At 36.8% G+C, this 13,830-nt stretch overlaps 1 protein-coding gene across 14 annotated transcripts in view; it reads left to right on the top strand.

Moving 5' to 3' along the window:
* CEP170 (centrosomal protein 170) overlaps positions 1–13,830 on the top strand; it is an 88,071-nt gene that overhangs the window by 16,060 nt on the left and 58,181 nt on the right. For 11 of the 14 annotated variants that reach the window (XM_090135351.1, XM_090135346.1, XM_090135350.1 and 8 more), the window contains exons 2-3: positions 5,518–5,663; positions 10,845–10,934. In XM_090135351.1, coding sequence (XP_089991477.1) covers positions 5,559–5,663; positions 10,845–10,934 — 195 coding nt within the window. In that variant the 5' untranslated portion in view covers positions 5,518–5,558. Of the gene's footprint in view, positions 1–2,619; positions 2,696–3,678; positions 3,799–5,517; positions 5,664–7,037; positions 7,106–10,844; positions 10,935–13,830 lie in introns of those variants that run through there. The other 3 variants (XM_031592545.2, XM_031592564.2, XM_031592661.2) reach the window with 3 other exon arrangements.

The following is a 13,830-nucleotide window of genomic DNA, read 5'->3' on the forward strand; positions in this document are numbered from 1 at the left end:
AGTCATGTTTTCTACTCATTTTCCTAGAGTTCAATTAGTTACCTTCATAGGTTCCTTTTTAATATCAATTATATTGATGCAGAAATTTTCTCAGGGTTGGAATTAGATTCACTTCTTTCTTTGTACAGCATGGATTTCACTGTTACAGTCAAAAACAGAACTGTTGGCAGTAACATTCTTAATTCCCTCAGACAGTTTGTTCAGCAGTCATGGTGGGCACTTTCTGATGGGCATTGTTTGCTGGCAGCATTTTTTTGTGAACTTAGAAACGACTTCAATTTCAGGCCACTTCCAGTCATTGCTGATGCTATCAGTGCTCTCTCAAGTCTGTTTTCTCCCTTGTCGCGACTTGCATCTGATGTCTTTCTTCCTGGAGTCCTCACAGCAGTCTGCCTAGCTTCTGTTCAGGTGCCTTCTGTGGCATTCTTTTCCTCTGGCCTTACCACCAGCAGGGGATGAACTGAGAGTAATGGGAAAGGGGTACTCGTTTTGGCTCTAACTGGCCCTACAACATTACAAAGCAGTATTTAAGGCTCTGTGTAGGTGGGTGGGCAAGAAATTTCATCTGTGTACTTGCTTAACTAACATACACATGGAAAGTTTTCAAAAGCCTTTTTCTTGCCTGCATTTGGATAGATTTGCACAAGAGCAGCAGTAGTAGAAGCTATGAACTGATACTGAGGCCTCCTGTCACATAGCAATTACCAATTTATGAGCATTACCAATTCATTTCAATTACCAATGTATGAGGTACTGCTTCCAATTATTATTTTTTTAATGCTAGTAAGACAGAATATTTTCTGTTTACCTTTTTTTCAAAAGCATTTGAGCCATTTTTTCCTGAAACTTCTGTATTATGCTTCTTTGTCAGTTATATGGCAAAGACTACTTAATATTAGCATAATTGTAGCAGCTGGAACAGGAACTTAAAAGTTCAAATATTGGGCATTGTTGGGATTGCAGTTCTGTCAATATTGTGTATCAGCTTGATGCCGAGGTTTTTGCATGTTGTTTAAATAAAATATACATTGTACAGTAATAGGATAATTGTGTACTATTAAGGCTATATGATTTTCAGTTGTTCTGTGGAAGACTGTGATGCTTAAAGTCTGAATTTCAGCATATATTAGTTTTGTTTTAATTTTAAACATAGCTTTTTGTTCTTCTGTAGGGCTGATGTCTCACTTCTGGAAAAAACTGTTGGCTGTTCTCAATGATATGCAAATACAAAAATGTAGTCTGTAGGTTGCTCAAATGAGAGATTATTAAGGATTTTTGCTGAATCAAAACTATAAGCTTGGCAATGTTTTTCTAGACATATTAAAATTGGTTACACCCATCTCTTGGCTACATAATGTAGGGCTTTATTTGTTAGGACTGAATTATATTTACAGTCTTATGTAGCCAATTTTCTTTTGCTGCTGCATCTGTTTCAAATGACTTATGACCTGTGTGTATTTCCTTACATGCTGATTATTGCTTTTTGAAATTGCAAGTCCTTGACCATAAAGTGCTGTTTCTTCTGCAAACGAGGAAACGTTTCACTGTTGCATTGAAAGTCTTGGAAACAGACATCCATGGTACATAGAATGAAGCACTGCTTTGGATGATTGAGTCTCAGTAATTTTGTTTCCTGTGTTAAAGATGACAATCCAATGTCACCCAGGTATCAAAGTCTAGGAAAGTGTTTAAAATGCATTTTGCTGGAGAGGAAATCCTAATGTGTTTCACGAGTACCTCAGCTGAAAGAGTTATCTGTCCTGTAGCAGTGCAGGTCCATCCAGGCCACCATCCTGTTCCCCATGAGCACAGGCTTCATGAGGAAAGGAGTGTGTTAGCTATGGTGATATCAAGTGACAACTCCCTAGAGCCTTATTCCTGACTCAGACAGCTCCTGAGCCAGAAATGGGATCGTTGCATTTAAATGGCATAATTATTTTTCTCTTCTTTGAATTCTTATTGCATATTGACCCAGCGTAACCTTTTAGTATCCATAATGTCTCACTGCAAGAATTATCGTGACCTAAAATTGCCTTGAGTAAAGAGCTGCTTCTGATAATGATTTTGCACCTGTCCTGTAGTAATTCAGTTTGGTATCTCCCAGACAGTGAGCAATCATTCATCCTCTTATTGTTTAGAATCTTTCCACTACAGGCAGAATACTTAATACAGCAGTGTATATAAAACATTAAGCTTTCATGAACTTTTCAGGCCTCAGTGTAATTGTGTATATATTGTCTATGTTGGTTGCTCCAAAAGTAATGCCTCCTACCACACATACAAGGAGCTCAGTAACACTATTGGATAGAGCAAATTCTCAGCTACAAAAGTATTTTTCAACATAGTCACCGTCAATGAACAGGAACCTGCATGCTGCATTTTGTTTAGTGGAGGTGACCCACGTTTGCTGTCTCTGCTGCTGAAACGCATCGTGCTCTGCCTCACTGTACTCCTGTTCACTGTTCGGTCTCCAGAAACATGCAACAAGTGTTGTTGAATGTCAGTGGGTGCCATTTTTCCCCTTTGCTGGGTGGAATTAAATCCCAAACCCTTGCTTCAGATGCCATTGTGCCAGACTACTATGCTGCCATCTGTCACACGGCAACAGTGTGTCATGGAATGTTGGCAGGAAGGTTCAACCTCTACTGCTGTAACACCAGCATCCACCCCTGTTGTCATAGGCCAACGTACTAAAGTAGGAGGCATTGCTTTCAGAGCAGATGTTGTAACTAATGAGAAGCACCGTTTCATATAAAAATTTCAGTGCACTTACTTTGCTCTGATATTAAATAACTGTTGCTACTGTATCTTATAATTTCAGTCACTTTTGCCATGTGCAATTTCAGCCAAGCTTTTTTGATCAAAGGCGATGGTTTATTCTAATGAATACTTGAAACTTAAATATGTATCTGGGTTGATGATTTGTCACAGAGGCAGCAAGCACTGTTGGAAAAGAACAGCAGTATTAGCTTTGATAGAAATGGTGATGGACTTTTAACTACGGATGTGCTGCCAAGCTGTGTGGCAATGATTACTCTGTATAATTTCTTTTTTATTTACTTATTTTCCAATAGCTTAGTTTAATGTGCTTGTTGTCAGGCTTTGCCATTTGTGGGAGGTTTGAGGTTCTTGTATTTCTCTCTAGCTCAGTAGTTGTTGACCTACTTGTCTGTTTTAAAAGTAAAAATAGTTCTTTTCTTGACAGTCTGTGTAAACAAACGTATGTGATTATGAACTTTTCAAAATAGCATATTTGTTCATACATATACACATACACATAAAGAGCATAATAGGTTTGGTGTGAATTTGCAGTTAGTGTTGGATGACCCCATGGTGTAAATGGTATTGTAATAGATGGGAGACTTAACAGGTAGTAAGATATGAACTGAATGGACAGCTTTCATTTTGACCAATATGCTTGCTTTCAGATACCCATATAACTCGCTTGTTAAAAGTGAAAACTTGGACTAGCAATCTTCAGTACTTTTTTTCTTTCTACAAAGGAATGCAAAGATGTAATTTAATTAAACTTTTTATTTTCTAGTTTTAAACTAGATTATATTAAAAATAAAAAGTTTAATTTCCTTGAGGGCTATTGAATACACTATTGTAATTATTAATATACTTAGAAGGGATCTAGGTGTGTTTAAATATGCTTTGGGGATGTTATTCTTGTAGATGCAGTTCGTTACTGAAAAGTACAGTGTAGATGGTTCACCATATCTTCCATTGAGCTGGAGAGCATGAATTAGGCATTGGCTTCATTTGAAGAATCTGTTGTGATACAGCTGTGAGAAGGTAAACCCACCTGATACTGTGTATATGAAAACACACTCCTGCGAATAAATCTTTAACACATTCAATCCTTTAATTTCTTTCATTTGAATTCCACTTTTTAAATTGGTTTCACAGTTTTGCTGGTTCATTTCAGCACTTCTGTTGCAAGATGTAGACTTAACTGAGGCCTGTTGTGTCACTTTTAGATGCAGTGTTGACTTTTGTTGTTTTTCTTTATGTGCATTCATGATTTACAGTCTCTCCTTGATGATAGTTTGCCTAATGGGGCAGTGTTGGTGACTTATTCAGTGCTTACACATTAGCCTGGTTTTGAGAACCTCACAGCATCCTTGTTAGAATGAAGATTATGCTGAAATCTGCTACAAATCTGTTTGGAGTACTGTTGCTCAGCTCAATTTCACTAAGTGACACAAATTAAAGAACAGAAGTACCAGGTGTTTGGTACTGAGAAGGAATGCAAACTGGTTGCTTTCTATATTCTTTAGCTTCTCTTAACAAGTAGAGAGCAGTAATGAGTGAATGAATATGATTACTTTGACTTATTTTTTCTTGAAGAGAGATTTGGAACATTTAAGGTCTGTCCCAAGTTTCAACCACTGAATTACTCTAGAGAGTGTTTTTAATCGTGTTTTTGCCCAGTGTAAGCGAGCCATATTATGTGAAGGACTTTTCCATAGAGTAGTATATTTATCAAGTTTTCAAGCTTTTGCTTCATCTTGTGTTTTTATGGCTTTTAAAATGATTGTATTTTTATTTCTGTTTATGACTGTCATTTTGTCAATTGGTGAGTTAAGCCAGAGCTCTATGCAGAAAAGACTGCACCCCCTGATGTTCATCAATACTTACTAAACATTTCTGGAGACCAAACAGTGGATGTGAGCACAGGGAGATGCTGCTGCAGATTGTTACAAGCACAGCATGCAAGCTCTTGTTCATCTCTGGTGAAAATGCACAGCTAGTGGTGGTGACTGTTGAAAAACAGTGTTTTGTTGCTGAGAGTTTGCTCTACCAACTAGTGTTACTGTGCTCTTGTATCAGTGGTAGTTTCTGTGGAAGTAAATAGGAGGCATTACTTTTGGAGTAACTATGTATTATAGGAAAGCTGCTTTCTGATTTGTTGTTCACAATTAACTTCTTAATTGTTCATCTTGTTCCATATTGTTTACAATTCAAAATGTATTTTGCTGAATTTCCAAGATCAATTTTTTTCCCAAGAACATCTGACAGTAAATAGGATGAAAAATGGGGTGCTGTGCGGAGAACTTAAGCTTAAGATAGAAGAAATTTGGAGTGGTTCTTTTTCACTGGAAAATATGCACACCACACGTGCACATTGCTGTCTCTTGTGAGTGTTTGCCATGCTATTTATTGATTGTGATAGCAAACCATTTATGTAGCAATTATCTCAGTAATAAGTGGTTAAATGTTAAAAGCTTTCTGACAGCTTGATGTATGACTGGCATTAGCCCAATGCTCATTTATTTGAAGAAGCTTACCTCTGATTGAGTTTGCCTCATTGCATGAAGCAGAGCATCAGGACTATGGAAGTCTGTGGCCTTGTCGCTTCCTCCAGTTGCTGGCATCAGTGCCTGCTACTGAGAGATGCTGTATTTTCAGAGGCTTTATGTATTCTGCTTGCAGTGTTTGCTGAGTAGGAATTGTAGCTAAAAATAATCAAAATGACTTTCTGTGTTCCTCTTTCTTTCTGTTTCGCTGCAGGATGACGTAGCTTTGCCAAGGATTTATCAGCTAAGCAGAAAATGAGCTTAACATCCTGGTTTTTGGTGAGCAGTGGAGGCACCCGCCATCGGCTGCCACGAGAAATGATTTTTGTTGGAAGAGATGACTGTGAGCTGATGTTACAGGTAATTGCATCAGCCTTCCATGTGCAGCTGCTCAAATCTTGAATCAGTTTAATACTGTGCATGAAAATGAGATTTGCCAGATGTTGGGTGGGGTGATAGTTTTGATTTATCTGTTGTGTTCATACAAAAAGTTAGAGTATATTGTCATTAATCATACACTTACCGTCGAAGTGTAGAGGATCACATTTCCTTTATGGAAATGTCATACTGAATACAAGAATAGAAGGCTGAAGAAATTTTGCAATATGATGAATGAAAAATCAACTGTACCCTTAATATGTGATAATGCTATGTGCACCGGATGCTTTTGAAAAGAGCTTTCTTTTTTCTTGTAATCTAATTTAGTCACGATTTGATGTAACTCTATCTTCATGTCCTGATCTCCTTTTACAAAGGCAATGAAATCAGTAGAAAAGCTATTTCCTGTATCTCTAAGGAATTTGAATGACTCAATCTCAGTAACGATTCCGGTTCAACTGTAAAAATACGAGTCTGTCAGTTGAATACTTCAGTAGCTTCCTGAACTTGTGAGTCACTGAGGGGACCTCTTAGAGGAGATGTGTAACTGTATTGCTGTGCAGCCATATGGCAGGCACTCTGCCTTATCAAAGCTGTAGTCCTCTGAGCTGCTTTCCAGTGTATGTAGTTTTTAATGGTGAATGCTGTTATTTTGGGGAATTCTTGTCCTTGATTACTGTAGAACTCTTATGATGGTATTAGCAAGTGAAGTGCCAGAAACCTATTTTTTATTTGTATTACTGAGAGTGTAATTTCAGTACAAAGTCACGTCAACTTCAGAAGATATCCAAGGGGTTTTTTGGTGGTAGAAATACTTTGTCTCTTATAAACTTGAAAACACTCTCAATTTCTCTTAAAAACAAAACAAGAACAGGCAGTATGAGGTCTTGGGGATTTATGCATGAAGTATTTGTTTTCAGTAGGAAAAAAAATAAAGGAAAAAAAGCAAAAATAAGGTGGCAAAAAGAAATAAAACTAAAAATTGCAATTGATTCCTACCCAGGACGTTATAATTAAAAAATATTCTGGTTTAGGTCATGAAACTGAGAGCAAAGTTGGCTTTTTGAGATGGGGAGTGAGATGGTATTTTTTACCTTATATAACCATGCTTTTTTGTTGTTGTTCACAAGTTGGAAAAATGTAAAAGTTTTAACAGTTTAAAGGTAGTAATATGCTTCAAATAATTTATGTTAGAAAGGTGTAGGGGAACTGCTGAGTCGCAGCCTGAACCTCTGATTGATCACCTGAGGCGAGCAATGAGTCAGCCTTGGGAGCACAGGTGAATACAATTCACCTGTGCTGCTGGAAGGGATGGAGCCTGGCTCCACCTCTCCTAGACCCACTTAAGAGCTGACTACCACTGGGGAAGGATCTCTTCTGGAGATCTACTCCACAGGAGTTTTCCACGCAAGTCCAGGATATGGGTAAGTGTACCTATCATTTCTGTTTCCTGCTTTGTTGTAACAACTACGTAGCCAGGCTCTCTGCTATACCATAACCTCATTCATTAATTGTACATAAGGCAATTACGGAAACTGATTCTGACCTCCCCTTTCTAACAGTAAATGTTATTTCCAGTTTAATCTATACAGTTTTTCACGCTAGGTAAAGTAACAGTTGCAACTTCCTAGGATGTAACTGGTTAGCTACAAACTCTGTATTAAAATATAAGTGTGTGTTTTCAGTTAGTATTAATTAAGTAAAATCATAATTATTACAGTAGTTTTATGTTGATTGCAAGTGCTACTATTTTATTATTTTGAATGTAAAATTTTTGATCAGTCTGATATTAGAGATTAGAGATTTCATTCCTAGATGCTAGATGAAGTGGAATGAATTTCTTAAAGACATATTTCTCAGTCCTTTTGTTAAGTGCTTTTTCTTTAACTATCATTCCTAATACCACCATCTTCACTATGTCCTCTTTTATCATACCTTTTAGCCTTTTAATATTCACTTGGATTGGCTGACTGCAAGTCACAGCAGCAGTAGGGCAGCTCAATCTCTCATTCAAAAAAGTGATTTGGAGATATGCTTTTATATAATATATACTGCAGCAAATCACTTTATCCGACTAGGAAAGACTAAAAATGCTTTGTTGGTAGAATGATGGAATGGTTTGGGTTGGAAGGAACCATTAAGATCATCTAGTTCCAGTCCCCCTGCTAATAGGCAGGGATACCTCCCCTTAGACAAGGTTGCACAAAGCCCCATTCTGTCTGGCCTTGACTGCTTCCATGAAGGGGGCATTCACAGTCTCTCTGAGCAACCTGGTCCACTCAAACCTAAACAAAGCTTACTTAACCCTCAGATAACCTGTCTTTCATTCATGGAGTCAAATACCTTGTTTAACGAAATCAGTTTGTCTGACATGATTTCCTACCTTCTGCTACCTAAATGAATGATTGCAAATGCTGATAGGAAGAATGTTTAACTTTTTTTCAGTTTTACATACTCAAACGTAGCTTGAGTTCCTTGCTATCAATCATTTTCCTTAAATCTTGCCATAACTGGAGACTGTGTAATATATTTTTCTAATGTCACATATATATATATATATATATATATATATATATATATATATATATATATATACACATATACACACATACATACATATGTCACATGAGGAAAATAAATAATAATATAAATATAAGAATATAATATAAATATATTATATACATTTTATATATATACACGTGCACACACATATATGTTTGTGGTTTATTGTGGTTTTGCAGTTTTCTCATTAGTAAATAACGTAGCTTTAATGGTCCCTATCCATAACTGTTCAGTCTTTAGAGTGAAGCTTATTACTTGAGCATTTATTATTTTGTTACAAAACTTCAGTCATCAACACTTCCAAAAGCAGCTGCCTGCTGGATGGGTGTTGTGAACAGAGTCCAGTCAATCATGGATGTTACCGTCTGTTAACTTTAGAGGTAGTTTAAAAAGAATCCCTGTGATTTCAAGAATATTCTGTGTAGCCTGCTGTTAGGTCTACATGCCAGCATGAATGTGATACCACATTGCTGAAGGGGGAGGAACCAACCAAAGGAGAAGCTCATAATGTGTTCTTGTTCTGTATGTATAGCTCTTTGTGCAGGACCTTCCATTCCACTTCTGACAACTTGGTTGTTCTCTTACTGCAAAGCATGTGGACAATGCATGATAAAGAAAGTGGCTTTTAATGCTTTTATTCATACTCTTGTCAGAAAGCATGTTATAGTAGCCTTATTAGGGAGCATTTTAACTCTGTTCTGTGTTTTATAGAATTAGATCTTAGGTCATGCCTACCCGCTGTTCATCTAGTAGGGGTTTTATTCACATCTGGGAATATAGATTTACTTCCCACAGTAAGCATTCAACTCCTATTTTCATAATATATTTTGTAAATATTCTAAAACAAACTTGAAAGGTGGCCCTGTGAACCTCATGAGGTTCAACATAGTGAAGTGCGAGGTTCTGCGCTTGGGTCAGACTAACCCCAGATACATGTGCAGGCTGGGAGAAGAACCCCTTGAGAGTAGTCCTGTGGAGATGGACCTGGGCATCCTGGTGGATGAAAATCTGAACATGAGCCAGCAGTGTGCTTTTGCAGCTCAGAAAGCCAATGGATCCTTGGCTCTATCAGAAGAGGAGAGGTGTGGCCAGCAGGGAAAGGGAGGTGATTGTTTCTCTCTACTCTGCCCTCGTGAGGGCCCCATCTGGAGTAATGCATCCAGGGAAGATGTGGAGCTGTTGAAGAGGGTCCAGTGGGGGGCCATGAAGACGATCAGAGGGCTGGAGCACCTCCCCTGCAAAGACAGGCCGAGGGAGCTGGGCTTTTTCAGCCTGGAAGAGAGAGGACTGCGAGGAGACCTCATTGAAGCCTTCGAGTATTTAAAAGGGATTATAAAAAGGAGGAGAATCAACTCTTTACAAGGATAGGCAGTGATAGGATAAGGGGGAATGGTTTAAAGCTCAAGGAGGGAAGGTTTAGATTGGGTATCAGGGAAGTTCTTTACAAGAGAGCGGTGAGGTACTGGAACAGGCTGCCCAAAGAGGCCTGGAGGTGTTCAGAGGTTGAATGGGGCTCTGGGCAACCTGGTCTAGTACCAGATCTGGAGGTTGGTGGCCCTGCCTGTGGCAGGGGGATTGGAACTTAATGATCCTTGGGGCCCCTTCTAATCCATGCCATTCTATGATTCTATGGTATGCAGTGACACATAAAGATAATAATTGGTTAATAACGTAATATATAATTGAATAAAATAATTATTAAAAGTTCAGTGAAAGTGTTTCTTTAGAAGCTATGATTGCATGGTCTGATGCCTTGATCTCGCTAACGCCTTTGTGACCTGGGATCCTTAAAACTGGCAGACTGCGGGTGCTAATACAGGAATGAGTCCAGAAGTCATTCTCAGTGCTATATGGGTCTGGGAATTTGGGTCTTAGAGATGGTGTTCTCAGAGAAAATAGCAACAAAGTTTATTCCTAATTTATTGTTCACATTTGGAAGCAAGTTTTATTAAAAAAAAAAATATATATATATATATATATATATATTGAATTGCTTATAGAAGGAAATAAAGACTTAAAGAAACAAATCAGAGACTGGGAATAGGAGCTCAGGAACCACTTAGACATTTAGCAAAGAGGTTATAGATGTTTTGTTCATAAAATTAAGATCAAGAAGGAAAAAAATGAATGATTGTTCGTATACGGCGGTAAGAATCCCAGACAACATAATGAAGGGTTTAGAAATGCATGACAAGAAAACTGTACGTTTTAGAGAGTACAACCATACCAGAGAACTGTTAATCATGTTTTGATATAAGCATGCAGTTAAAGGGAGAAGGAGAGCAAGAGAGAAATAAAGGTGAAATTGATGTTGTAAGATTAAACATCAGTAATAGCGTGGGGAAATTTTTTTTGATAAGAGATGGCTGGATATAACTTAGAATCACGTTTGACGAAACATTAAAAAAACAATTATTCTGAATTTTATGATTCTGCTATGAGTACTCACATTTTGATGTGGTTAGAGATAAAGTTAGTGGGGGATTAATTATTTTATGTATAGTTAGAAGAAATGCATGAAAATGACATAATTGGATTACTCTAAGAAATAATTATTCTCTTTTGATCTGTTTTTGAAATACTTTTTTATTCTTGTTTTAGTCACGAAGTGTGGACAAGCAACATGCTGTACTTAACTATGAACCTTCTACAGATGAACACTTAGTGAAGGACTTAGGTAGCTTGAATGGGGTAAGTTAACATTGGAAACTTTTGAACAAGGAGACAGTGAATTAACAAGCATTAATTAATATTTTCTTCATGCAAGTTTTAAGAAGAGGGAAACATCTGGAAAAAATAAAGTTGTTTTGCGGAGCATCAATTAAAGGACTGAAAGTCCTTTAGTGAAAGAGGCTTGGCAATAGGAAAAAAATATCAAGAATAAAAAGATACATTTAACTCTTCTGTATTTCAGAAGTGTAAAAGCAGAAACTCTTAAATTGATTATATACTTATTTTTTAAAGGCATTTTAATCTCTAGAATTTTTCTGTAAGAAATGGATTTCTTTTTCACAGTATTCCTTACTATCCTTTCTTCATACAGATAAGAATGTTAATGTAATCTGTATGTGAAAACAGCTGTGTTGCATGCAAGCCTACTTGTTATATTTTATATTTGCATATTCTTTCTCAGTATCCTTTGTGTCACTTTTTGTAGCTCTTTCAGTATTTCTTGGAGCTGTTTAGAGATGGTAGTTATGGTTGGTATTTTCTCTGTCTACGTCATGAATGTGCTTTGAGTACACAGTATCGTGAGTTCATCTCTTTAGCAGGTGCTTACTAAATATTAATTTCAGCAAATATTACTAAATGTTTAAAAAGATATGAGGAAGAAATGTCTCTTAACGTTGATTTCGAACTTGACGTTTGGTCTTGAAGTGCTTTTCAAAATAAATTCTCAGACTGCCTGTATTATTTCTTTGTATTTTAAGATTTAGACATTTAGATGTTTGTAAGTGTCTCAGCCTTCCAAAGAGTCAGAGCCTCAACTCCATCTGAAAGCAGTGTAACTTCTGAAGTCTTTGGATATCCTTTGAATAGTTACATGCAGATGAGAACTTTGCTCCTTAAATATTTAATGTATTTTTGTATTTTGAAAGTCAGTGCACTGTTTCAGGGAAATGATCAAAATGAATTCAGCTCATAGTAATTTCTTGTCCAGGCACTTGATTTTATTCCCAAATTTTGTTACTCTTGTAATCAATAGGTATACTTTATTTTCATCATCTTCTCACAAAATTTGAGTTTAATTAAGTGTTAAAGGTCCTTCCTTTTTTTTACCTCTCTTCACTTCTGATAAAGAGCTTTCAGTTATTTGATTCACTTGATGTTGGAGCTGCCTGTTCCCTATATGTCTGTTTATCCAGAGTCATCAAAGAAACTTTCTTTCCATAGTTTTGAGAATATTCAATCTTAAAAATATAGTCCTTGCTCATTGTCTTCACAATGCTTCCCTTACTATCTGTTTCCAGTTGTGCTTTTTCTTGCATACCTCTGCTTGTTTGGTTTCAGATACAAAATTGTGTATTTCCTCTATACAACAGAATACTTCCACAAAATTGTGTGGCTGAACAATATGTGCAATGCGTCTGTGTGCTACAATGAACTAATAACTAAGCAATAGGTCTTTTCACCCTGCTACACCATTTGCTGTGAATATTAGACAGCGATACGTGGTTTTGAATGACATTCAAAATGACAAAGCATAAACTGGGGAGGAGAGTGTGTAGAGATGGAAGTAAAACAAAATCCTGAATTTGTAGCTGATACTTTCAGACCAGTGATCTTTTGTTTTTGATTTTTAACTCAGCATTTTAGGTGGTTAGCTTTCTGTAACTGTACCTCATTGCATAATTCAGCCAACTTCTGTGTGCAAAGGCTGTTTTGAAGCCACCTTTGGGAAATAGTATCTGTTGTTGGGATCAGGGAGAGAGCTACTAAATCTAGTGGTATCCGTGGAAAAAATTACTGAAAAAGCTTTCTTTTGCTGTAGCATTAAAGTTTGACTTGTTTTGTCATATTTAAGTGATGACATCCTGCAGAAAAAGAGAGCTGAATTCTATGAAGAGTTCTTCATCTCTATATAAGCCTTCTTGTTACTATAACACAAATAAGACATTCCCAAATCTGACTTCGTATTTTTTTTTTGCTTACTTTAATATTCCTGTCTTTTTTTGAGAGATCCTTAGTAGAGTGACATTCTGCTTTTCAGGATGTTCTGTTTTTATTTTTTGTCTCCTCCTTTTTAATCATTCCATGGTATATACATCCATTACTGTGCTCCCTTGCTTCATCTCCCTATCTTAACTTTTGTAAGGGATGTATGTTCTTTAATCATTGAAGAAATTTAAAATCAACTTTTGAGCATCTGTTTTTCTCCATTATCTCTGATTCTGCAGCATTGTGTTGTTCCTAAGTTGTACAGATAACTTTTTTTTTTAGCATTGTAGCTAATGCTTTCAGCTGCCACCTGTACGTACTTAAGGGTGCTCATTTTCTCACTACGCTGAGTGAAACAGCTGAAGTTCTGTCTGGCATTTGAGGATCCAGGTTCTTCAGACACTTTATTTTACCCAGTCGTTGTTCGGGAGTGGCAGCTTATTTTTGTGCTTCTAGTAGCGTGAGCCTATTCTGTGGTCAAATATGCTAGCCTTGCACCTCTGTCTTACTCTTCAGCATGCTTGTGGAAAGTTCCAGTTTTCTGTTTCTAGACCAGTACTGAAATTCAGGCTGTGTTGAGGATACTCTTTGCATGTCTGGGCTCTCATAATGTTTAATTAGAATAAATATGCATTAAATACTACTCTTAAGTTTTAGGCTTGCTAGACAGGAATTCTTAATTCTTATTTCTTAGAGAAGTCACCTACATCATAGAAAATAGTCAGTTTTATGACCAAGATGAGCATTAGTAGAAAAAAAAAAAAGAAAATTAAATTGCTATTTAGTTAGAAAATTAAAATAAAACAGAAGAGCCTTGTATTACTTGGAGGAAGGTAATCCTTTCTGTATTTGGAGACTTGATCTCATACTGGATTTATTTAAATGAACAAAACAAGTGTTTAAAGATTTGGATACTTGACTTACTTAT

Source organism: Phasianus colchicus, chromosome 2 (genome assembly GCF_987193195.1).
Source record: "Phasianus colchicus chromosome 2, bPhaCol1.hap1.1, whole genome shotgun sequence".
Classification (NCBI taxonomy): Eukaryota; Metazoa; Chordata; class Aves; order Galliformes; family Phasianidae; genus Phasianus; species Phasianus colchicus.